Source organism: Mustela putorius, unplaced genomic scaffold, assembly GCF_011764305.1.
Source record: "Mustela putorius furo isolate JIRA1106 unplaced genomic scaffold, ASM1176430v1.1 tig00000129_pilon_pilon_pilon, whole genome shotgun sequence".
NCBI lineage: Eukaryota > Metazoa > Chordata > Mammalia > Carnivora > Mustelidae > Mustela > Mustela putorius.
In genome coordinates this window covers 48,746,317-48,772,880 of record NW_025421290.1, presented here as the reverse complement: position 1 = coordinate 48,772,880, position 26,564 = coordinate 48,746,317, and the positions used below count along the sequence as shown (strand labels likewise).

General features: G+C 46.5%; 1 protein-coding gene across 5 annotated transcripts in view; it reads right to left on the bottom strand.

The window, feature by feature from the left end:
• The window catches only part of WDR25 (WD repeat domain 25), a 144,215-nt gene that overhangs the window by 52,980 nt on the left and 64,671 nt on the right, over positions 1–26,564 (bottom strand). For all 5 annotated transcript variants that reach the window (XM_045073675.1, XM_045073688.1, XM_013057404.2 and 2 more), the window contains one exon: positions 3,875–4,022. In XM_045073675.1, the coding sequence (XP_044929610.1) occupies positions 3,875–4,022 (148 nt within the window). The remainder of the gene's footprint in view (positions 1–3,874; positions 4,023–26,564) is intronic.

Below are 26,564 nucleotides of genomic sequence, written 5' to 3'. Positions count from 1 at the left end.
CCAAAGGAAGAAGGACGGGGTGCCTCCTCCAGCCAGGGCCCTGGGGGCTCCAGGGAGAATCTGTTGGCTCCTTTGCAGCCAACAAATGCAAAGTAAGAGGCCCTGCGTACCTCTGAAGCCTGAATAGCCAGGCTGGGGGCAATTGCCCAAGGGGCTGGAACCTGCAAGACACCAGCACCAGCAGAGCTGAACCGAGCAAGGTCTTCGGGGGATTCTGAGGCGACTGGCTCATTTGATGTGCAGGACAGCTGACTCATAAGGCAGGCGACATTTGGGCCCTGATGGAGTCAGCCAGGGTTCCCTGAGGCCACCTCAGCCTAATGCACTGGAGACTTTTTGTTAGGAAGATTACAGACTGAAGCGGGAGCACCAAAAATAATGAATCTGTGAGCGGATTTTATTTAGGTGTTGATTCATGGTTGTCTTATAAGCCAACAGCCCGTCAGAACTATAAATTAACGAGATAAAATGTTGCTGGCCCTCCATATTTCAGGCTGGGTATTGACATTTTAGAATCCACAGATTTTTAACTGTATTGATTGAGGACACCAGGATAAATGGCCTTGGTGCCAAATTCCCATTAACGACAATGGGCACCGAGTGACTAATTCCCAAAGCACTGCGGTGAGAACGCCCTGCATTGCCTTCTCCTGGCAGGGAGTTCTAATTAGATTGAAATGAAAAAGCCAAATCACCAAGGGCGGAAAGAGGCAGATCAAGTAAAAAGGAAAACCAGACTCAGTGATGAGAAAGGACGAGATGAGTCAAACCAGGCTGAGAGCCACAGGGGCTGCCCAAGCCCACCGACCTCTTCTGAAGAAAACCCTTAGAACAACTTGGGTCGGGATGCAGAGCTGAGGTGGGAAGCAGAGCCGGGCAGAGCCTCCTCGCCCACCCTGGCAGCCACCGACGGCTCTCCCTGCCCAGCACGGACCAGCCTCCACTCACACACTGAGCAGCTGCCCCGAGCCAGCCCTGGCCAGATGATGGGAGACACGGAGACCACCAGGACAGGCCCCATTTCAAGGAGCACCCACACTAGTCAGGGAGACAGACACAGAAACCAGCAACCCTCTTGGCAGGAGAGGGACTGGAGTCCCCCCATCTAGGGACTGGAGGGCTTCCCCAAGGGTAAGGTCCAAACCCTGAGACTCTTGTCCCCAAGGGACAGAAAATGTCCAATAAGCTCACCACTACAGCCCCCACCAGGTCCTGTCCACAGCAGGTCCTCAGTAAGTATCTACGAATAGATACTATATCTACGAATAGAATACTATATCTACGAATAGAAAAGATGAACCGGGGAGAAGGAGTGCTGTTCTGGGGAGACGGGTGGAGTGGAAAAGTCCTCCATCTCCGGCAAAGCCCTGAGGACAGAGGCCATGCCTGCCCTACACCACCCCACACAGCGCAGCTGGAGGAGCACGCTGGGCCTGAGGCCACACAAGCTTCTCTCCAGTAAAGATCTGCCACCAACTGGGCGAGGCATGCCTCCTCCCTCCTCCTGCTCTTCACCTTCAGGTCACACCCAACCAACCCCAGACATCAGGGAGGACTGTCCAGAGTGCCATGATTCTCTTCTGCTCCAAACTCAGCAGTGGCCCCCTGCCGCCATCTGCTGTGGCAGTCCCTAACTTGTGAGGCAGGGAAACTCTCAACATCTAAAATTTCAGAACCAGTCCCCACATGCACACACACTCACACACACCCACACACACAAAGGCACTATATAACATCTGTTGGTTGAGAAGATCCATTAGGACACAGAACTACGAGGAATCCATTGATGTTATCAAATGAACTTGTATTTGATTAATCCAGCATCACCGCCCCCCGCCGGTATGTGAAAAGCATCACTCCTTTACTCTGTGGGTGGGCGGCACAGGTCCCTATGGGTGGTCAGTGACCCTGGAGTGGGGAAAAGTGCCTGTAGAATGCGTTCTTCACAGGCCAGGAAAGGCATGCAGCTCAAGCTCCTGTTCCTGCCCCTCCAGACTCGCTGCCCCAGATTCCCTGCACCCCACGATTCCATGCACACCATGCAGTTCGTGTTCCTGGAACAATTCTGTCCTCATTGTCCTGTCTACTGAGAACCCGCTTCGCTCTCCCTCAACCGTACCCCCTTCACCTAGATTCTCTGTCTGCCCAGCTCCTGCCCCAGGGCAGGTTCCACTTCCTCCCGGAAATTTTTCTTGATCTTCTAGGCCCAATGTTTTTGCACTTCTTATACCTCGTTCCATCGCTGAGAACCCCCAGGGAACCTGGGATTCTCTCTGCACTTCTGTGTTCCACAGCAAACAAGAGCTTCTTAGGTGGCGTCTGCAACACTGCACATGGCTTACTGGGCACACAGGCACCCCAGTGAGCCTGGCAGACCCATGCGTGAAAAAAGAAGTCTGGTGGTGCCAGCCCTAAGGGTGAGCGGGGCCTAAACGAGACGGCGGATGGAAGGCTGGAGCGGAGCCTCACCTGCTGTAGTCGTCACCAACTAAGTAGCGCCGAACCCCTGAGCCACCGGCCGAACCCCTGAGCCCTCACCAGCCCTGCGGCTCATGGTAAGACCACAAACCTCTGGGGAAACACTCTGTCGAGAAAAAAACCACCAGACACTCAGCCCGGAAGAAAGGGCCCGAGATCCGCAACTGCAGACAGGGCTCCACACACCACTTGCCACGCACCACGGGGAGGCTCTGAGCCAGCTCCCGGCAGCTGTGGGCCTCACGCTTCCCCCCTGTGAAATGGGGGAAAGAACCATGGGCCGCAGGCCGTGAGGACTGACACGGAGAAAGCCGGTGGCACGGTACTGGCCGCTGATACAGACATTGGCCTTGTCATCACCCCACTGGGGGCACACGGGACTCGGTCAGAGGAGCTGAGGGTGCTCGAGGCAGGAAACAAAGCCCACAATTACCCCAGTCCATCCACTGCACTCCTTCCCTGCCCCCTCCAAGCTGCTGGGAAGGGGCTGTGTGCACGAGCCCAGAACTGTCATCTCCTGCTCGCCAGGCCCTGGGAGACTGCCGGGCGTGGGAGGCCTCTCCGGAGACTTTAGGGGACACCCCAGGGATGGGTGGGAATGCTGGCCTCCCCTGCCGACCCTGGCAGTAGTGTCCGGCAGTGAAGTGACCAGAAGCAGCCCAGGGAGGCAAAGGCAACGTGGGTGCTGAGACCAGCCAGCGTGAGTCCGGGGCAGAGGTTTCAAGCCAGCTGGGCACCTCCTGGCTCTGTCCTCACCAGAAGAGTGCGGACAGAACCCCACTCGGGGGCTGCAGCTGGAGCAGGTGCAGAGAGAGGGCCTGTTGCACAGGAGCACTCGGGAACATCGAGTCCCTTCTGCTGACTCCTCTCTCCTTCTCGCCCTGCTTGTCAAGAACCCCCTAAGGATTTACCCAGCACAAATCCATCTTGCCCAAATGCCTTTTCAGTGTAGGCATTAAAGCAGAACTCGTTTGCAGACTTTCCTTATGAGCTGGAATCATTCCTTACAGCCTTTCAATGATAATGAATTGACAGGAATTCTAAACTGATTTCAACCAAAGGACATTGTGATAAAGCTAAATCTATTTTGGTACAAATTACATGTCAGAAGTTGATTAAAAAGCCACCTCTTTATCCAGCCCCACAGCTTGGGGCTGAGACAACCTTGGGGCTCTGTCCTCTCGGCAGGCTGGCAGAGGCCCACCTCGAACCCTCCGTGGAGAGTCTTGGTTCCAGCCAAATGCCCTGGAAACAGGCCAACTGTGGGCCTCTCCTGAGGGCTGTCTCCTACCGCCCTGTAGCCATATGCAGCTTGTGGCTGCTGACCTCCCCCCAACCCCGAGAAGCTTCCCAAAGAGGAAGGGGGGCCTCAGGGTAATAGTGCAATGAAACACACCTGTTTCAAGGTCTGTTAGATGCAGGGCGAAGTCGAAGCCACCACTGAGGATGCGCTGGCCACAGGGAGACCAGCGGGCAGCCCGCACCGCCTCGCTGTGCAGGGAGTAGGTCTGCAGGCAGCGGCCTGAGTCCACAGCGTTCCACACCTACGAGGTAAACACAGTGACAGATGTCAGAACAGGCCCTGATCTCCGGGGCTAAGGGTGGCCCCTCCACAGGAGGAGAGGGTCTCATAGTGGAACTAGATTCTTATTATTTTACCATCAAAACAATACCTAGCTGTTAAGACTTTTCCTTGCTAAAGTGTAAAGGCTTGGGGCTGGTGAGGTGAAGGGGAGCCTTTCCCAAAACCTCTCCTGGAGTTAAGGGAGCCCACAAGAACACAGCATGTCGGAGCTCTGCCACTCAGCCACCCAGCCCTTCCCACCCACTTTGCAGCTGCTGCAAACCTCACGCTCTGCTCACCTTCTTGTAGCCCAGTCTCACCCGCATCTCTGACATCTGTCCTCTGAGACGGGGCTTTGTGAATCCTGGAGGGGACACTGCACCCGGTCAACCTACCTTCATAGGTCCCACTTTAAGAGTAAGATCCAAAACACAGCCTTGCCACACCTGTGCTTACATGGGGGCAAAGAGCCGGCATCTGCCCAAAGGACCAACTCTTCTTTTTTCTGGGGAGAAGGTGTGGCCCCTCATTCTCACCCTGGCTTTCCATGGTGATGAAGCCCATGGCAAAAAGCCCCATGTAGAGTCAATGACTTCTGAGATACATTTTTGAAGTCCTTAAGTACAGAACCACACGTTCCAAGAGCCAGGGCCACTGCACGCATGAGAGAGCCCTTCACCAGCTCTCCAGCGAACCCTGTTAGCCGGAGCCTGACCCGGAGGGCTCTGGGCCTGGCATGCACACTCAGCAGAGCTAGTCTCCCCCGCTCGCTGCCACTACAGGAAGCAGGGGATGCTCCCACCCACCATCTGAGCTGGCTCGGAGGATCGAACGTGAGAGGCAGGAGGAGCTATGCAGCCTGAACACAAGCATCCGAGCTAAGCGCCTGCCATGTGATGCTTCTGCTTGCCGGTTAAGTGACCTGGTCAAGCACCTTGGTCTGCCTGGGCCTCACTCTCCTCCTCCACGAAGTGGGGATAAGAAGAGCCTCATCCCAAGGACTGTGGTGAGGAATGAGTGGGGCTCGTGGGCGTGCTCTTTGGAGCTTGCCATACACACAGTTCTTTTTTTTAATTATTATTAATTACTTTTATTACCATATAATGTATTATTTGTCCCAGGGGTACAGGTCGGCGAATCGTACCCGCAGTTCTTAACAGCAATGCTCTCGGGCCCTCTCTCAGTTACATCAGGGAACCCAAGCTCCATGTCCTTCATTTTCCTAATAACCCAAAATGTAACATCCACAGACCCAACCCAGAGACAGACTTCCCTTTCAAGATGGGAAAATTCATCCTGCGGTATCTTGAAAGTCCTCAAAATGCAAAGGACCACAGTCAGAAAGCATGTTTCCTGGGCGTATGTAAGTGTCTGAGCTTAAGAAAACAAGAAGTCAACAGCAGCCATGGAAGAATGCAACGGAGCTCAGATCTTTTTGTCTTCTGAGAACTAAGAGCTGGGGTCTCAAACAGAAAAATCAAGAAAGAGCAGCATTTACATCTGCAATACGGACAGAGGGGTGCCTGGCTAGCTCCATAGGTAGACCAGCAACTCTTATCTCAGCGTGAGTTCCAGCCCCACATTGGGCATGGAGCCTACTTGAAAAAAAAAAAAAGAAAAAAAGTTAGAAATATGGACAGAAATAATGAAAGAAACAGCCAGAAGCCTTCAAAGTGGAGTGGGAGTTTGTGGTAGAAGAGCAGAGTGTAGTTTTTTTTCAAAACTATGTACAAGTATGACTTTTTAATAGAAAAAATAGAGTAAAATTACTGAGTTACACCTGCAGGGTTAACATGGCTAAACAATAAAAAGCAATATTGATTACAATAAGACAAGCTGCATATATGCAAGATACCATCTGAGTTATACAAACACAGGAAGCACTGCTTCTATAAAGAAGGAGAAGAAGAAGGAGAAAAGAGAGAAAGAGAGAAAGAAGCAAATGTTGGGGAGAATGTGGAGACACGAGAAGCCCTGCACACTGTTGAAGGAATATGAAATGGTACAGCCTATGTGAACAACAGTGTGACAGTTTCTTTAAAAATTATACACGGGGTGGGGGGCGCCTGGGTGGCTCAGTGGGTTAAAGCCTCTGCCTTCAGCTCAGGTCAGGATCCCGGGGTCCTGGGATCGAGCGCCGCATCATCCTCGTCAGCCTCGGGCTCCCTGTTCAGCCAGAAACCTGCTTCTCCCTCTCCCTCTGCCCCTCCCCAGCACTTGTGCTCTCTCTCGCACTCTCAAATAAATAAAATATTTTTAAAAATTATGCACAGAGTCACGACAGGATCCAGCAATTCCACTTGTGTGTGTATATTCCCAACAAACTGAAAGTGGATCTCAAAGAGTAGATGCACACCAAAGTCCACAGCAGAATTATGCACGGGACCCAAAAGTTGGAAGCAACCTCAGTATCCATCGACAGATGAATGGATCAGCCACACAAGGTCCATTCATACACTATTCATATACTGTTCATACACTATTCATATACCATTCATATACTATTCAGCCTTAAAAAGGAGGGAGATTCTGACACCCTCCCCAACATGGACGAACCTCAAAGACACTGTGCTGAGTGACAGAAGCCAGACACAGAAGGGCAAATACCACTATCATTCCACTTACACAAGGTTCCTAGAATCGTCAAAATCACAGCTATAGAAAGGAGAAAGGGGGAGGGGGACAGGGGCTGGGGGAGGAGAGATTGGGGAGTCAGTGTGTAATGGGGGACAGAGTTTTAGTTTTGTGAGACAAAAAGGGTTGTAGAGATGGATGGTGATAATGGTTGCACAGCGAAGTCCATGTGTTCAATGCCACTGAACTGTGCACTTGAACATGGTTAAAACAGAGAATCCTGTGCTATATGCATTTCACCACAACCTTAAAAACACATAGGATGCAAAATTCTTTGGTGTTTATTTGTACATTTGCAGTAAGACTGTAACAACACATTTGAAGACGACAGTCGCTCCAGGGAGTGGTGGCGGACGGATGGGGCTGAGAGAAGGCGCTGCGGACACTACGCTGTATTTCTGAGAGAGAGAGAGTCAGAGACAGAGAATGACTATACTCTGAAGCATAAATTCCCAAAGGTTTCCATCTATTAAACTATTCATTTTAGGGGCCCCTGGGTAGCTCAGTCAGTTAAGCATCTAACTCTTGATTTCGACACAGTTCATGATCTCAGGGTCGTGAGATCGAGCCCCGTGGTGGGCTCCGTGCTGGGCATTGAGCCTACTTAAGATTCTCTCTCTCCCTCTGCCCCTCCCCAACTCTAAATACATACATGCATACATACATATAAAAAAATAAACTCATTTTTTCATTCATTCAACAAACATTTCCCGAGTACCTGCAACAGCCAGGCATGGTTCAGCAGGAAACAAGTAAGACAAAATCCCTGCCTTCAATGAGAAGACGCTAGACAAGTTAAACAAGCAGAATCTATGTACCATACAGGCAGTGGCAAAGACCGAGGGCGTACGTGAGCAGGAAAGGAGCTCTCACGTCAGAAGAAGGAGCTGCAATGGTGGCCAGGAAGGGCCTCTCAGAGAAGGTGGCTTCGAAGAAAGATCTGAAGGGGTGAGGAGAGGAGCTACACAGAAACTGGGGAAGAACGCCGCAGGCAGAAACAGGGCCCCTTCGGCTGCTCTACCAGAAGGAGCGTGCAGAGCAAGGGAGCAGGCAGCCAGTGCGGAGCTTCTGCAAGAATCCAGGGGAGAGAGGAGCACGGTTGGACCAGCTGGAGGCAGTGCGAAAGCGGCCTCACTTGGAAGGTCGAACCAGCAAAATAAGGAGGGGGAGAAAGTTAAGAAAGGAGGGGAGAGGAAGGAGAGAAGAGGGGGAGACGGCCCCAAGGCCCAAAGCAGCAAACTGGTCAGGCTGAACTCTTGGTCGGGGGCGGGGGGGGGGGGACGACTTCCGAATCAGCCGTGGAGACGTGGTTAAGGAAATCCATCAAGCTGTAAATGGTCCGATAACTCCCCTCTGAAGTGAAAACGCGTACTTGGCTCTCCGGGTTGATGTATACACAAGGATAGCATCAGGATCAATGCAGACCAGTCAGCCACTTCTCAAAGCGACCCAGGGTGGAGGAAGAGAACAATCTCTGCTAATCGCTCTCCCTAATTGAATTTAATGTTCACTGTCAGGTTTTAAAGATTAATGCCCAAACACTGTGGCAGCCTGGAGTGTGTACCTTTTTTCAATTAAGTAATTAGAGATCCCAATCTGCCTCCATGGAATTAAGGAGTTAAATCTTCTGTCAAATGTTCTAAGATGACTTGATGCATTAACTGGAAAGAGACATTTTGTGTCCAACAGAAGTCAGATTCGGGAAGAACATGTCAAGCAAAATGTGCATTTGCCTGGCTATCCCGTATTTACTGTGCTTCCCATGTCCCGGGTACCGATACCTGGCCCCACCAGGAGTTCCCCACAGTCTCTTAAGACCTGTTTCTTCAGCAATGTTCTTCCTGCCTACCTGTCTGTCTTTTGTTTTTTACTACAAAACAAATACAATCTCCTTGTAAAATGTTCAAATTATATGATGTGCAAAAATAACAAAACAAAACAAAAAAACAATATCCCATAGGAATCGACTACAAGATTGTGGTTTCTCTGATTATATTAGAAGTCTGCGCTAGACGGGGATGGGGACACAGAAACACAAAGAAGAAAGTAAGAATCATCCATACATCTACCACCCAGACATTAGGACTATCAAACTTCTGGGTGAGATTTGCCTCCCATTTGGCCCCTTTCTGACAGCTCCTTGCAGACCTTCCCAGTTCAGCTGCACCTCCTGGCCTCTTCCCCACCCCTTGACACGCCCTGCTGCCCCAGGATACCGTTCTGGAGACCATGATCAGCTCACTAGCTCAGCAAGCCTGTGCAACCAGTGCCCAAGCCTTCACCAAGTCATCTGCCTGCAAAAGCTTTCGGATTCCTTTACAGTGGGTGTGTCAAGGGCTAGAATTACACTGAATCTACAGACCAATTTGGGAAGGTGTCTTAACAATACTGAGTCTTCCAGTGCATGAATAGGATATGTCTTTCCTTTTATTCCGGTTTTTGAATGAAAAAATCCTGCACATCTTTTGTCAAACTTATCCCTAATTACTTCATGTTTTTGATGATATTGTAAATGGTATTTTTTAATTTTTAATTTTAGGTTCTTCATTTACAATACACAGAAGTACAATTAATTTTTGCATATTGATCTTGAATTCTGCAATCTTGCTAAACCAACTTTTCAATTCTAGAAGCTTTTTTTATTTTTGTAGATTCAGTAGAATATTCTACATAGACAACTAGGTTGTCTGCAAATAAAAGACAGTTTTACTTCCTCCTTTCTAATATGAATATCTTTGTTTCTTTTTCTTGCCTTACTGCACTAGCTAGAATCTCCAGTACAATGCTGAATAGACATGGCAAGAGTGGACACCCGTGGCTTTGTTCTTGATGTGATGAGGAAAGCATCAGTCTTTTACACAGTTAAGTATAATGTGAAAGCTAATGTTTTCATAAATGCCTTTTATTAGTTTGAGAAAATTCTCTTCTATTTCTAGTTTGCACAAAGTTTTTATCAGATATGAATACTGTATATTATCAAATGCTCCTTCTGTATCTCTTCACATGATCATTTGGTTCTTCTTTTATAGTTCATCAATATACTGAAATGCATTGATTATTTCCAAATATTAAGTAAACCTTGCATTCCTGAGACAGATCTTGGTCATGGTATTATAAACACATAGAAATAAGTATGTATGTACACACACAAACACACACACACACATACACACACACCTATAGGTAGATTTACCTGCTAAAATTTTATTTTAAGATTCTGTAACTATGTTCATGAAAGATACTGATCTATCATTTTCTTCTCTTACAATGTCTTTTTCTTGTTAGGTATAAGGTAATGATGGCCTCACAGAATGAGCTGTAAAGAGTTTCCTTCCCTCTGATTTTCTGAAACAGTTTGAATAGAATTGTGTAGTAGTTTCCTAAATTGTGTAGTAGTTTCCTAGGGCTGCCATAACAAAGTACCATAAATTGAGCAGCTTAAACAACAGAAATTATTATATCTCATGATTAAGGAAACTAGAAGTCAGAAATCAAGGTGTTAGCAGGGTTGCCCTTTCTGAGGGCTGTGAGGGAAGAATCTGTTCCAGACCTTTCCTTTCCTTTTTTTTTTTTTTAAATTTAATTTTATTTATTTATTTGACAGAGAGAGATCACAAGTAGGCAGAGAGACAGGCAGAGAGAGAGGGAAGCAGGCTCCCTGCCAAGCAGAGAGCCTGATGCGGGGCTCCATCCCAGGACCCTGGGATCACGACCCGAGCCGAAGGCAGAGGATGAACCCACCGAGCCACCCAGGTGTCCCCAGACCTTTCCTTTTGATGTGTACATGGCTGTCTTCACACTCACATGGTGTTCTCTGTATGCTTGTCTGTCTCCAAATCTCCCCTTTTAATTAGGACACCAGTTACACTGGATTAGGGCCCATCCTAATGACCACATTTTAACTTCATTATCTCTGTAAAGACCCTATCTCCAAATAAGGACATATTCTGAGGCACTGGGGATTAGGACCCCAAAATATAAACTTTAAGAGAAACATAATTCAACCCATAACAAACTGGTATTATTTCTCTTAAATGTTTGGTAAGATTCACTACTGAAGTCATTTGGGCCTGGAGTTTTCTTTGTGGGAAGGTTTTTAACTACTAATTCAATTTCTTTAATAGATAAGGGGCGTTGAGGGTTATCAGTTTCTTCAGGAGTAAGCTTTTCCTGTTTGGATCTTTCAAGGGATTTATCCATGTCATTTAAGTTGTAGAATTCACTGGCATAAAGTTGATCAAAGCATTACCATAGTAGCCTTTTAATATCTTCAGAATCTGTAATTAAGTCACTTCTCATATTATGTTAGTATGTGTCTTTTCTATTTTATTTCTGATGAGTGCCTGAAGGTTTATCAGTTTCAATGATCTCAAAGAATCAACTTTTGGTTTTACTGATTTTTCTATGTTTATTTTTTTTCTATTTCAATTATTTCTGCTCTTACCTTCACCTCCTTTCTTTTGCTTACACTGGGTTGAATTTGCTCTTTTTTTCCCCTCATGTCTTAAAGTGGAAGCTGAGATCATGGATTTGAAATTTTCTTTTTTTAATTAATACAGGCATTTTTATTAATATAGGCAATTTTTATTAATATAAATTGCTGGCTAAGAGCTATTCTGACTACCTTCCACAAATTTTCATATGTTATACTGTCATTTGCACTTAGTTCAAAATATTTTCTAATATCCCTAACAGTGTCTTCCTTGACCCAGGGATTATTGAGAAGTGTTTTCAGTTTCCAAATATTTGGGAATTTTCCAGATACCTGTTATTGATTTTTTATTTAATCCCATGATCATTAGAGAATATATTCTGAATGATTTCAATCCTTTCAAATTTACTGAGACTTGTTTACAGAGACCTAGAATTTGATCTACCCTGGTAAACATTCTATGTACACATCAAAAGAATGCACATCCTGCTGTTATTACATAGAGTGTTTATAAATGTCAATTAGGCCAAATTGGGTGATAGTGATATTCAAATATTTTATATCTTTACTGATTTTCTGTCTACTTGATCTATTGATTATTGAGAAAAGGGTGTTGAAACCTACAACTATAATTGTGGATTTGACTGTTTCTTCATCCAGTTCTATCAGTTCTGCTTAGGTGTATAAATATTTATGCACTTAATTGCATGTCCTTTGATGAATTGACCACTTTATCATTATAACTCTATTCCTGCTAATATTCTTTGCTCTGAAATCTATTGCCTGATATGGCCACTCTAACTTTTTAAAATTAGTATTAGTGCGGTATATCTTATCCTATCCTTTCACATTTTACTTCTTGCATCTTAATATTTAAAGTGGATTTCTTGTAGGCATTGCATAATTGCCTTTTTATACAATCTAACAATATTTTTATTATTTTTTATTTTTTTATTAACATATGATGTATTATTAGCCCCAGGGGTACAGGTCTGTGAATCGCCAGGTTTACACACTTCACAGCACTCACCAAAGCACATACCCTCCCCAATGTCCATAACCCAACCACCCTCTCCCTATCCCCCTCCCTCCGACATCCCTCAGTTTGTTGTGTGAGATTTAGAGTCTCTTACGGTTTGTCTCCCTCCCGATCCCATCGTCTCATTTATTCTTCTCCTACCCCCAAACCCCCCACGTTGCCTCTCAACTTCCTCAAGTCAGGGAGATAATATAATAATTGTCTTTCTCTAACTGACTTATTTCACTAAGCGTAATATCCTCTAGCTCCATCCACATCATCGCAGATCTTCACCTTTTTTTTTTTAAGATTTTATTTATTTTATTTGACAGACAGAGATTACAAGTAGGCAGAGAGGCAGGCAGAGAGAGAGAGAGAGAGAGAGAGGAGGAAGCAGGCTCCCTGCTGATCAGAGAGCCTGATGCGGGACTCGATCCCAGGACCCTGAGATCATGACCTGAGCCGAAGGCAGCAGCTTAACCCACTGAGCCACCCAGGCGCCCTCTTCGCCTTTTTTTTAAATGGGTATTTAGACTGGGGTGCCTGGGTGGCTCAGTTAAGTATCCAACTCTCGATTTTGGCTCAGGTCATGATCTCAGGGTCATGAGACCAGGCCCCAAGTCAGGCTCCGTGCTGGGTGTGGAGCTTGCTTGGGATTCTCTCTCTCTCTCTCTGCCCCTCCCCTTGACCCCACTCATGCATACTCTCTGTATGCATGCATACATACATACATACATACGTATGTAAATAATTTCTTCTATTACTAATACAGTTTGGGCTTAATTTGCTATTCTTGTTTTTAAGATGTTATTTATTTATTTATTTATTTATTTATTTGAGAGAAAGAGAGTAGGAGTCGGGGAGGAGCAGAGAGAGGATAAGCAGACTCTACACTGAGCACAGAGCCTCATGGGGGGCTAGATCCCAGGAACCTGAGATCATGACCTAAGCCAAAATCAAGAGTGGGGTACTTACCCAACTGAGCCACCCAGGCTCCTTCTGCTATTTGGTTTCCATTCATCTCATCTATCCTTTTTCCTCTTTCCCTGTTTTGCCTTCTTTTAAATTGAACATTTTTTGTTTCACTTTATCTGCCATTGTTAGATTACTAACCATGAATCTTTATTTTATTACTAGATGCTTTAAGGTTTAGAGCATACACCTGTAACTTATCACAGTCCACCTTCAAATAATATTAGTGCTCATTTTATAAGAACCATAATAATAATACATACCATTTCCCTACATCTCAGCCTGTATGCATTATCATACATTTTACACAAACCCTATAAAACATGGTTATTGTTTTAAGTTTCAATGATCATCATTTAAAGTGATTTTTAAATAAGAACAAAAATTACTTACATTTACCCACAAATTTACCACTTCTGGTGCTCAGCATTCCCCTGTGTAAATGTAAATTTCTATCTTGCATCATTTTCCTTCTGCTTTGAGAAATTTATTTAACATTTCCCCTAGTGCAAGTCTGCTGTTGATGAATTACTTCAGCTTATAAATATCTAAAAAAGCATTTTGCCTTTCTTTTAAACACATATCTTGCTGGGTATTAAATTTTAGGCTGACAGTGGTTTGGTTTGGTCTATTTCCTTTTAGTACTTTAAAGTAGCTTGTTCCACTGGCTTCTGGCATTATTTCCAGGAAGAAGTCCGCTGTCATCCTTATCTTCATACCTCAGTATGTAACTTGCCTTTTCCTCCCCATCTGCCTGTTTTCAAAATGCTTTTCTTTATCATTGGTTATAAGAAATTCCATTAAGTACCCTGGTGAACTTTTTTCTTCATGTTTCTTGTGCTTAGGGTTCACTGAGGTTCTTGGTTCTGTTCCTGGTTTCTAATTTTCATCAACTTTGGGGATCTTTCAGCTGTTGTTCCTTTGAATATTTTTTCTGCTCTTTGAGGACTTCAATTTCATGATTATCAGGTGAGCTTGAAATTACTGATAGTCTGTTCACTTCTTTCCTCAAGCTTTTTACTCTAAAATATATTTATTCTAAATGTACTTATTATTCTGTCTTCAATTTTGCTAATATTTTATTGTCTCTGATTTACTGCTAATCCTATCGAGAGCATTTTTCATCTGAGATTTTTTTTTCAGTTCTAGAGTTCAATTTGGATCTTTGTTCTATCTTCTTTGTCTCTCCTTAACATGCTCGTGCTTTTCTCTACCTTTTTCCATATATGGAGCATATTTATAATAGTTGGCTTAATATTCTTATTGACTAATTGCACCATCTGTGTCATTTGTGGGTCCGCTTCTATTGATTGATTTTTCTTCTAATCATGGTTTCGATTTTTCTACTTCTTTGCATGCTTTGTAATCCGTGTTTGGATGCCAGACACCGTGAATTTTACTTTAGTGGATGTTTGACATTTATGTATTCCTATATTTATGTATTCCTGCGGTTTGCTCTGGGACACAGTGAAATTACTTGGAAACAGTTCACTCCTTGCCAGGATAGTTTCGAAGCTCTTAAAGGAGGGACTAGAGCACCATTTAGTCTAGGGTTATTTTACCCTGCTACCGAGGGAACACTCTGAAGAGTTATGAGGATTTCCCACTTTGGCTCGTGGCACTGTGAACTATTCTTGGCCTCGTGAGCTCTGAAGATTGTTCATCCTGTTATTTTTGAGGGGTTCTTCTCCTGCTTCAAGAACATCCTCACACACATGCTGATCAAGTACTCCACTGATGACTCTGAAGGAGCCTCCTACAGATCTCTGGAGCTTTCGCTTGGTGCAGATCTCTAATCTCTGTTTCTCTGTCCTGAGAATTCAGGGGGCCACGACTTCCTGGACTCCTCGGGTCAGAATGACCACTGGGACCCATCTGGGTTTCTCCTTCCTGTGCTGCAGTCTGGAACCTCTCACCAGGCTGTCAGCTGGAGCAGTCACAGGGCCCATATTATTATGCTTCCCCCCTCTCAGGCATCACTGTCTACACTGCCTAGTGTTTCATATCTGAAAAACCACCACTTCCTACATTTTGTCTGATTTCTTACATCGTTTAAGATGGAGCATAAACCTGGTCCCTATTACTCCATCTTAGCTGAATGTGTAAGTCCCCATTAGTTATTTAGAAGTGTGTGGTTTAACTGCAAATGTTTATAGTTTTTTTTTTTATTGTTCAGTAGCTCACTACTTATTACTAATTTAATTCTACTATAAAGAGAGAGTAGGCTCTCTGTCATTTCAATCTTTTTAAATGGCATTCAATCTTTTGTTTACAACCTATCTTAGTAAAGTACTATTTGAATTTGCAAAGCAGAAATGCCTGGGTGCCTCAGTGGGTTAGGCATCTGCCTTTGGCAAAGGTCATGATCCCAGGATCCTGGGATCAAGTCCCACATCAGGGTCCCTGCTCCTTGGGGAGCCTGCTTTTCCCTCTCCCTCTGCCTGCTGCTCCCCCTGCTTGTGCTCTCTGTCAAATTAAAATAAATAAAATCTTAAAAGAAAAAGGAACGTATCCTGTACTTGTTATGTATAGTGTTCTATAAATGTCAATTAAGTCAAGGTAGTTTGTCTTCCATCTTTATTGATCTGTCTAGTTGCTCAACCAACTACTTAGAGAGGAGTGTTAAAATCTCCATGTACAAATATGAATCTTTTTATTCTCCATTTAATTCTATGAAAAACTTTTCATGTATTTTGAGGCTCTATTATTCAGTGCATACATTGTTGTTATATCTTCCTGATGAGTTCCTGATTCTTAAATCACTATGAAATGTCTTCTCTCTTATCTCTAGTAATATCCTTTGTCTTGAAGTCTATTTTACTAGTTACTATTAACAATACTTCCAGTTTTCTTAAGCCTACTATTTGGATTGTACCTCTTTATTCCATCTACTTACTTTTAGCCTATTTCTTTTTTACTTTAAGTACACCTCTTTTCAACAGTGTATAATTTAGTCTTACTTTGTATCCCTTCTGACAATCTCTTTCAATTGTAGTATTTAATCCATTTACATTTAATGTGACTGTTGATATGATTAGATGTACATCTATTATTTCGATATCTATTTTCTGTTTTTACCTCTGTTTTATTCCTCTCTTTTTCCTTTACTGCCTTCTTTTGAAATAACTATTTTTACAATTCCATTTTACTTACAACGCTGTTCCTCAGTGTTGCTTTTTTTCTTTTTTTTACTGGTTGCTTTAGGTCTTATAGTATGCATTCTTAATATTTCAAAGTCTTTTTACTGTTAATATTGTACCAGTTTACAGAAAATATAAGAAGCTTGAAACCATGTCTTTTATCCAGCCCATTATTTATAGTTGTCACATGTATCACATCTACATGTTATAAACACCACAGTAATAAGATCATTTTTGCTTTAGTCATATATATTTTTTTAATTTAAGAAGAAAAAAATAGTCTTCTATATTTTCCTACATATTTACCATTTCCAGGCTCTTCACTCCTTCCTGAAGATCTGAGTTCCCATCTGGTATCATATACCTTTATCCTAAAGACCTTCCTTTAACATTTCTGTAGTGCCTGTCTGCTGTCTATGAATTCTCACTTAGTTGTCATTTATCTGAAAATGTCTTTAATTCACCTTCATTCTTAAGAGGATAAAGAATCATGAGTTGATGTGTTGTTGTTTTTTTCGGTTTTTGTTGTTGTTGTTGTTGTTGTTTTATCAGCACTTTAAAGACACCATTCCACTGCTTCCAGACTCCATGGATTCTGATGAGAAGTCAGTGATTTTCATATTATTAGTCTCCTCCACGTGATAACTGATTTTTCTCTGGCTACTTTAAAAAGATGTTTGACTATGATATGCCATGGTGTGATTCTCTTTATATTTGTCCTGCTCGGGGTTTGCAATTTTTTTTTCTTTTGAATCTGTAAATATACATATTTCATCAAATTTGGGGAGTTTTCTGGCATTAATTCTTCAAATAGTTTTTCTTCCTCATTCTCTCTCATCTCCTTCTGGAACTCAATTATACAAAAGTACTACAATATATATGTTATAGAACTATCTTTGGCTATTGTCCAGAGGTCCCTGAGTGTCTGTTTCTGTTTTTTTTTTCCCCCTAGTCTTTTTCTCTGTTTTCAGGTTGAATAATATCTATTTGTTTTCTCTCCAAGTTCACTGGCTCTTTCTTCTGCTATCTCTATTCTGCAGTGGAGTCCAAAAGATGGATTCTTTATTTCAGATACTGTATTTTCCAGTTCTAGAATTTTCACTTGTTTTTCTTTATAGTTGCTATTTCTCTACAGAGATTTCCTATCTTTTTATTCATTGTGAATATATTTTTCTTTGTGTACTTCAGAACTTTTATAATAACTGTGGTAAAACACTTTGCTAATTTCAGCATCTGGCTATATTGCAGACAAGTTCCACTGATTGCCTTTCCCTTAACAATGTGTCCCCAGTTCCTGATTCTTCCTATAGTGAGTAAATTTGGGGTGGAATACTAGATATACAAAATTTATGTTGTATAAACTCTAGATTGTTACGTTTCTCTGAAGAACTGTTTTTTTTAAAAAAACAATCAGCTTACTTAGCTCTAATCACATTTTAAACTATCTCCTCTGTTGTTTGCATAGCAGAAATTTCTATTCAGTTTTCCTAGTCTCAAATGAGCTCCTTGAGACAACTATTCCATGCCTGGGTTCAGAAGTCATCCAGAGATCAAGGCAGAGCCTATACACCAAATTTATGGCTCCTTTTCTTTGACTCTTTCCTTTCTGAGATTTCCCTCCTTACTCTTCAGCTTCTGTGGTTGCCCCAAAGTCTGTCCTCTGCTTCTTCAAGCCAGTAACACTATAGGTTTTCTATCCACCTTTTAGCTCTCTACCTGGCATGGACTGGAGCCCACCTTCAGGCAGGAAAACACAAAAGCAGGAGGCTTACCAGGGGCCACTTCCTTCTTCTAAGAGCTCCTTTCCAGTGCCTGCCTACTTTTTGTCACTCTCCAATACCTCCGGGTAGCTTCTTGTTGGTGTAGAGTTTATGGTTGTAAGCTGTACAGTTATTCTGATAGGAACTGCTATTTCATTACTGGAAGCCACATCTAATACCCGGTTTTAAGCATCTGTTTTGTGATACTGGAGAGTAACACATCACCCCACCTCCTCACTTCCACCCCCATGCCTGCTACACACATACCCCGTCATCCTAGTACTTCAGTAACGATCTCCCTGCACCCTGCCTTCGGGTCGGAATATTAGCAGAGTGAGGAGACAGAAGCATCTGCGATGTGTGTGAGCTGCTATGTCACAGAGGTGACAAGAAAGCCAAGAGTGATCTATACACTGATATTATTACCTGCAGGCAGGAACGAGGGGCCAGGAAAGACTGCAGGAGAGGACCCCACCCATACTACTCCCCCAGCCCTGCCACCTTCAGGAAAGCTTATAGAGAGCCTGAGAAACCTGGAGGGTTCCTAGGATACATGGCACAGAAGTTTGGGCCAGTTTCACTTGATTCCCTAAGAGCAGGGTACCTCGGCTGGTAGATGTGTTACAAGGGCTCACACCTGCAGAAATAGTGAGAACCAAAAGAGTCTTTTCATTTTCTACCACCTTCCTAAGCGCTTCCTAAAATGTTTTCTATACCAAATGATACAAGGTCTCTTAAAGGAAAGAATGAGGAGAAACTCCATCCGAATCTTTAAGTACATAAGCATTCATTATTCAGAGAATTCCAAGAAATTATTCTCTCCATTCGATAAGGTCAGCACAAAGGGAAGGAGTTTTAAATGTCAGCAGAAGCTGCAGAAGGGCCAGGAGAATTTTCTTAAGAGTAGAAAGGATTGAGAGCAAGACACATCACAGAGGTTGCTAAAGACTGCGTGGGGAGCTGGAGGTCATCATGTCCACCCTCCCTGTAGAGCAGGGTGACCCCTCAGCAGTCCGCACAGTCCCCGGCACGTGGTACAGCACATCCAACGGTGATGAGTGCAGGACTCCCAAGAGGAGCCGGAGCCCCCTTTGAAAGCATCACAATCCTGACATCATTCTGAGAAAAAATATCACCTCACCTCCCACCTCCGGGCAACAGTCAGCGTGAATCCAGCACTTACTGCACATTAGGCATGCTTTTAGGCCTTTTGCAAGAATTAACCCAGACCTTACCACAATCCACGGGGTGGTTATTATTACAAATGCCATCTGGTGAAGAAGGAGCGGAAGCACAGAGAGGTCGTCTCCCCCGGTGCCACACCGGGGGAGGGAGAGCAGGGACTCGGGCCCAGGCAGCGTGGCTGGAGAGCCTGCGGGCTTAACCCCGACACTCTTCTACCTTCCACGTGCAGCACACGCCACGGTCCACCGGGCTGCTCCCAACCCTGCACTGTGGAGAGCACAGCGCCAAGCCAGACTGACTCCGTCCGCCCACGGACAGCCCTTAGCTGTTTCACGCTCACTCCCCCACTGAACCCCCGCCCCCCCCCCGGATGCTCCAGAGTACCGTGGTCCTCCTTGGGCGCTTCCCCCTCACCCGTCAGCTCCATTGTCCCAACAGATCGCAAATGCACCCACTTTTCCTCAGCCCCATGCTGCCACGCTCATCTGAGACACCGACACCTCTCCCCCGCCCCCACGAGAGCCTCAAAACTAGGGTCTCAGCCTCCACTCAGCCCCACAGTCTGCTGCCACACGGCAGGCCGAGTGGCCCTCGGAGTCAGAAGTCAGGTCAGACCCCTCCCCTGCTGAAAAACCACCCCCCCCCCAGCTCCGAGGTTCCCCATCACTCTTGGAATAAATCCCACGCCATCTCCACTCGAGCCACAGCAGCCACCCGGCTGCTCCTTGCACACTTCAGACGCTCTGCTGCAGGGCCCGCACACCTCCTGTCCTTGAACCGAGAATGCTCTCCAGACAGTTACAGGGCTCACTCAAGTCTCTACTCAGACCTAGTCCCTAAATCGCCCAATCTCAACACGGCTCCCCTGCTCTCCTTCTTCTTAGCTGGCTCTACGCTTCCTCAAAGCAGGCATTACTTCCTAACATGTTGTTTTTTGTGTGCTTCTCCCAATAAAATGTAAGCTCTGTGAGAGTGAAGATGCTATTTTCTCTTTTGCTCACTTCTATATTCTCAGAGTTTGAACAGAGTCTGGCTCAATACATACTTGTTAGAGAAACGGAAGGGCAGAGGGAGCGGATGAATGCCGGACAGATGGAGAGACGTGCAGATAGGTAAGAGGATGACTGTCCTCGCTACGGTCATCTCCAGCTCGGACAAGCACATCTCCCACCGTCAGCACAACTGTCTGTTTATTGTTAAGCTGTGGAACAGAGGAATGCTAAGTATAATGCCCTTTGGCCATGAGAGACCTTCCCTACTCTTAGCATAAACCCTGAATTCGTTCCAGCGGGGGCTATTTTCAACAAGCCATGGTCATTCACCTGGTAAACACCTCCCTCTGCCTCTCCTCTCTCTCTCTACGTTCACAGCCTGGACTCCGGCACCATGGGGACTTTGGGCTGGTTCCTGCTCCTCTGTAAAATAAGGATGAGATGAAATCTCTAAAGTTCACGGGGCACCTGGGTGGCTCGGTTGGTTAAACCGCTACCTTCAGTTCAGGTCATAATTCCAGGGTCCTAGGATGCAGCCCCTGATTCTTCCTCTCCCTCTGCCTGCTGCTCTGCTCGTGCGCTCGCTCTCTCTCTCAAATAAATAAATAAAATCTTAAAAAAAAAAAAAGAAAAAGAAAAAGAAAAGAAAAGAAAGAAATCTCTAAGGTCCTAAAGGCCAGGTTCTTTAAGTGTCACATAACTTTCCAAATCAAGATTCATTCACTTGATCTCCGGCCTCGATACACACAGATCCTATGAGCCTAAGAACTCACAGAAGGATGAATGATTTTGGTAAATGATTGCTGGCTCTTGACAAGCACGTCTATCTTTAATCCCGCAATGCCCTGGATTCTACTGCCTATCAAATGTCTGTTTGCCTTTTCTCCGGGCTGAGCAACCCCCTTCCGAGGAGAACCATTCAAACCCCACTCCGGCACTGGAGCATATGACACACTGCCTCTAACATCTACATAGGACATGTAACCCAGCCCTGGCCAACTGGAGGCAGGGAAGTACAAACCCAGGGCGTCAGCGGGCAATAAAAGGGAAGAAGCATTTCCTCTCCACTGGGGTAGCAAAGGAGCTGCCCTGAAGCCAAAAGGGGGCCACCAGAGGCATGACATGTTCCTGGGACCAGGGCATGCCAAGGGACACAGAAGGTGAGACCAAGACACAAGGACACCTGGGCCCCTGAGTGCAGCCATGCCTGAAGCTGCACAGTCCTTAACCTTGTCACCTATGAGCCAACAGATTCACTTTTTTGCTTCAGCTACTAGGAACTGAGTGTTCTGTTGCTTGCAACCCAAAGTTTTCACACTAATCCTTCTGATCCTTCCAGAATTTTGCCATGAGTCAACACTAATGTTACTGACGGCTTCTTACACCATCTTTCTTCTCTCTCAGAAAACAGGCTGCACACTTGCAACCTCCGGTCTCCCAGCTCTGCCACTCCCCATGTCTCAGCATGGCCGCAGCTGGCAGCACAGCCAGATGCTCCTGCTCACCAGCCTTGCTTGCTGGGGACTGGGCAAAACACAGAGGGAACTTTCCAGGCTGCCTGTCACATGATCCTTTAGTCACCTCTCTGCCGTCCCGACCTAAGAGAATACTCCCTGCTCTCCACTCTTCCATGCTAAGTACTCTCTCCTTCACAAACCAGAGGGGAAAAGAGGACAGCCTGAAGTGGTTAGAAGCAGTAGTGATCTCGTACTTTAACATCCCACGGCACTTCCCAACTAGCAGAGCCATGTGATCCTCACACGGACTCACAAGTCGGCAGGGAAGTCACCTCCATTTTACAGGTGGGGAAATCCCGTAAGGGCGGCTTAGAAAGGGTGGACTAGGAGCACCTGGGGGACTCAGTCCGTTGAGCATCCAACTCTTGGTTTCAGCTCAGGTCACGATCTCAGGGTCATGAGACGGAGCTCCACCTCAGGCTCCGTGCTCAGTGGGGAGTCTGCTTAAGATTCTCTTTCCCTCTCCCTCTGTCCCTACCCTGCACCAAATACATACACAGATGAAAGAAAGAGAGAGAGAAAGAAAGAAAGGGTGCACCACTCTCGTTCATTCACTAGGTTTATTCAACAGACTTACTCAGGGCCCAGTATATGCCAGGAACGTTGCTCACTGCTAGAACCCCAGGGGAACAGAGCCGCTCACGAGAGCCTAGTGAAAAAGACAGACATTGAGCAAGTGCATGAATAGATACCCCTGGAGAGAAACACCATGGAAGGAAAGAACGGGGCTCTGGAGGCAGTAACAGCAGGTGAAATACACCTTCAAGTGGGGAGGTGGGCAGGCTTCCGAGGGAGGAGTGAGGCCAGCGGGAGGAAGCCTCCAGGGACAGGAGGGAGCAGGCTTATCTCCCTCTGTATACAACAGCAGGAGGCTAAAGGGTTCAATGCACGAGAGCAAAGGAATAATCAGATTTTCCCTCTTAGAAAACTCATGCTGCTCTTTAAGAGGCCAGAATAATATGGGCGGAAGTGTGAAGAGGGTGTCCAGAGGGACAAAACAGTCTGGGTCCCAGGGGGCAACAGGCCAGCCAGAGAACAGAGGACACACAGGACATCCATTCTGGGGAAGGGTCACCAGGACTTGGGGGAGGATCAGAGTGGGCTGTGAAGTGGAAGGAGATGTGCTGGGAGGTGGGGTGCTGGGGCCGTGGGGCCGCCGTGGGGGAGCGTGTGCGCCCGATCCCACTGTGACTGCCGCAGGGAGAACAGAACCTGGGACTCCTCCTCCTCACCTCCACCTTTACAAGTGATGGCAGCGGCAGGGAGTGGGGTGCACCCCACCTGAGCCAGACGAGGAGCTGAGGTGAGAGCTGAGGCTCAAAGTCACCGCATCTGCTTCTTCCACACGCGGAGACGGGGGCTCCTCTTGGCAGCTGCTTACTGGGGGCTCCCAGGAGCACAGTCTTGTTCAGTCCTAACGGCCTCCAGCTTAATTCTTCGCACAGGCCCAGTCGGGGGGGGGGGTGGCTGGGGAGGAACCCTGGTGTCCTGGCTGTCATACACAGCCTTGTCCCAGGGGCAGCCTCCGGACAGCTCTGCCACGGGCCCAGTTGAGACAGTCTCTCCCACCCGCACCCAAAAGCCGGCCAGGGCAGGGCCTTCTGGGAGAGGTGACCACTCTCAGAAAGGGAGGTCACTCAGGTCCTGCTGCCATGGCAACCGCCACAGGCCAGCGTCAGGCTGTCTCCACTCAGCACCAGACTGAGCTCTGACAGGCCCACGCTGCTGACCAAAGCCATGGTTGCCACCAGCCCTTCATGATGGGGTTGGGATAGGGGTGGTCACTTCCATCAAGACTCCTCAGTATGCATAAAAACGAACGTCAACGCCTCGCTTCCAAAACTCTATCCAGAAACCCAGTAAGGAGGTACTCGAGGAGACTCTAGGAGTCTTCTGGTCTTAAGGACTTCTCTGGCTACAGGCTTCTGCTAGGCACACTCAGGGGCTCAGAGTGGGGTTGTAGATGGGACCAGGCTAATAGGAAGCCTTCGGCTGATGCGGGAGGCCCCACTCACCTGCTCAGCCCACCTCTCACCTCTTCCTCCTTCACACGTCCCCCTCCAGCCACCTTTCCCAAATGTGTCCTACTCTTGGCACATTTTTACACAGGCCCCTCCCCCTACTTAAAGCAGTGTCTTCCCTCCCCGCCAGGTGGGCCCCTACTCTTCCTTCCAGTCTCAGCTAAGATGTTCCTTCTTCCAGGAAGCCCTCCTGAACCCCCAGGCCAAGGTAAGGTCCCAGCAGACATTCCCACAGTGCTCCATGCTTTCGCTCTGGTGAGCTGCATGCACCATGTGGTAAGGGTCTGGTTGCCATCTGACCTCTTCTCTCCTAAAAGTAAGTCAAGAGTGGTCATCATGGCTGGGAAAGAGTGGGCAGGGGGGTCGTGCATCTGGCGGGACTGCTTGGTTTTTCTGTTTTTAGTCATTACTCCTTTCCCCCATTATCTTTACACTGTTCTGATTCTGAAAGGAATCTATGCATTGTAATAATGTTTTTATAACCCCCATCAGTACCACAAGAGCTATCATTTCATTTCTTTCGATCCCCACATGTCCCACACTGCCAGGTGCTTCATTACCAACAGGTGAGGAAATGTTCACACCCCTTTCCAGGGGGTGTACCCAGGCCATTTGACAGAGGAGGAGCCTGAGGCTCCAGGTACAAAGGAAGCCACCCAAGGTTTCACAGTGAGCAAGTCACAGGCCTGGGACTCCTGGCCAGAGTCCATGTGCTTCTCCCCATGCCAGGGTCACCACCCTGGGCCAAGGGTAGGGAGTAAGGCACTGAGAGGAACAGAGAGTGACACCGAGTCTAATCCTTGCACTCAAAGTCACCGCTGTGAACCTGCCGGCAGTGTCTTTGCACTATTTTTCTGTGCATACTTTGTTTTTTCCTGAGATCCTTCCGAATTACAAACCCGGCATCCTGCTTTCTTCACTTAACATTTTCCAATGTTCTTAAAAACTTCATTTTCAGAAATACAGTTACTCATCAATTCCAGAAAAGCCGAGCACAGATACAGCAGGGGCCCAGAACTTGACCATTTTCCCCTGGTGCCAAGAGCTACATGCACACAGCAAGAGGATTTAACAGCCTGCTTCAGCACGGTGGGAAGGAGCAGATTACTTGAGTCTGGGAAATACATTACCTCAATCTCGCAAATGGTTTTCAAAAATCATTAGGCCACAGAAATGTCATCCTGCCCGCCCGGCTTCTGCCGCCACCCGCCCCCCCCGCCTGTCCCCGCAGCAGGCTTCAGCAAACTCACAGCACTCAAGTCTGGGGTGGGAGCAGACTGAGCCCCTGGACCCAGAGGACCCCAAATCCCTCCTGAAAGACAAGCACAGTGTTCTCTTGGCCCACCTTGATCTGCTCAATTAAACGACAGTAAGGGGATGGGGGCGGGGCTAAAACTTGCCAAGGAACAACTCCTGTCTCCACCTAGAGGTTCACACACCCACACCTCAGCCTGAAGTTGCTGCCTGCGGCCCAGCACCACTGTTAACTCCCTGGAAATAATCTCTGTGATCTCCAGGTTGCTGTCCAAAAATAAAATCATAGTAGATTTATGGGTCTCAAGTCCAAGGCTCAGATATAATCCCCAAGTGTAATTACTTCTAAAAGGGGCCAGCTAAGAACTATCCAACCAAAATTCCTTGGTACCCAAGCTCGGGCCAGGCCTGGGGTTCCCTGGGGCTGAATATTTATCACCCCCCAACAAAGCACAGCTTGAACACACTAAGTGATGCTACAAATGGAGCCCCCCAAATCTCTAACGGTCTTGAATTAGTCTTACACCACATTACTTCAATGAGCACGAAATTATTTTACCTATAAAAGTTTAACAAGTGATTCTAAAGGATTAAAAAGAGTTACATAATGGGATAACAGTGATAAGTCTATAGCACTTAAGTCAATGACTTCTGTGGTCACAAAGCCTGTAATTTACAGAGGCTGCCTGGCTGTGAGCTCCTGGCAGTCAGAAATCCCTTTATCTGCGGCTGTGCTGACAGCAACAAGAACCTCCGTATCAGGGAGCAGCAGCTCCTCCAAGAGCCAGGTGTGATCCGCAACATCGGTACTGACCATGGAAAGCCCATTTGTCTATTAGTTCATCTGTCTGTCTGTCTCTCCTGCATTCTTGTTCACTAGCTTTTGGATAGGACACATGGCTTCCAATTATTTTTTAACAGAAAAACAATGTAATTGCCGCTTAACTTTTAAGCTATTATTTTTAGATTAGGTATTATCAGTACTGGGCTTGTGCCCCACGTTGCAATTTACACATTTTTACTGATGCTGATCACGGGCAATGTACCTGCTGGGTCCCTGTGTCACTCATAAACACGCCTCAAATCCCCAAGGAGCAGGCGTGTACAAAGCCCTGCCCAATTCCCCTCTGGACCTCAAAGCCACTCCTTCCCACCTCCACGGGAAGAGGATGGGCCACAGGACTGAAACAGATGGGGGGGGGCAGCACAGGGGTCCCAATGTCCGCAGGGGTGGGGGTGGAAGGCCAAACTTAACAAGCTGAAGGCTTGGAATCGATGCGGATTGCGCGTCCTTCTCCTTTACCAGGACTGCTGACCTACAGTCCTGCCTCTTAAGGCCGGTGTTTTCACTTGGCACACAGTGCTGAGTCCGAGTGCAGGGTCCTAAACCCCCCAGCAGGGGAAAGAGGCTCGTGGGGCGGCCTACACTTGACACTTGACACTCGCGTCAGGATGGAGCGGTCTTCCTACCCCAGCCCCTCTTCCTACAGGAAAGTCAAAAGCTCAGCGAAGCAACCAAAGGGCTTCAGAACAAACGTGTGTGGAAGCTTCCTGTTAATCCATAAATGAGGAGCCTGAGGCCCAGCAGGTGTCCCCT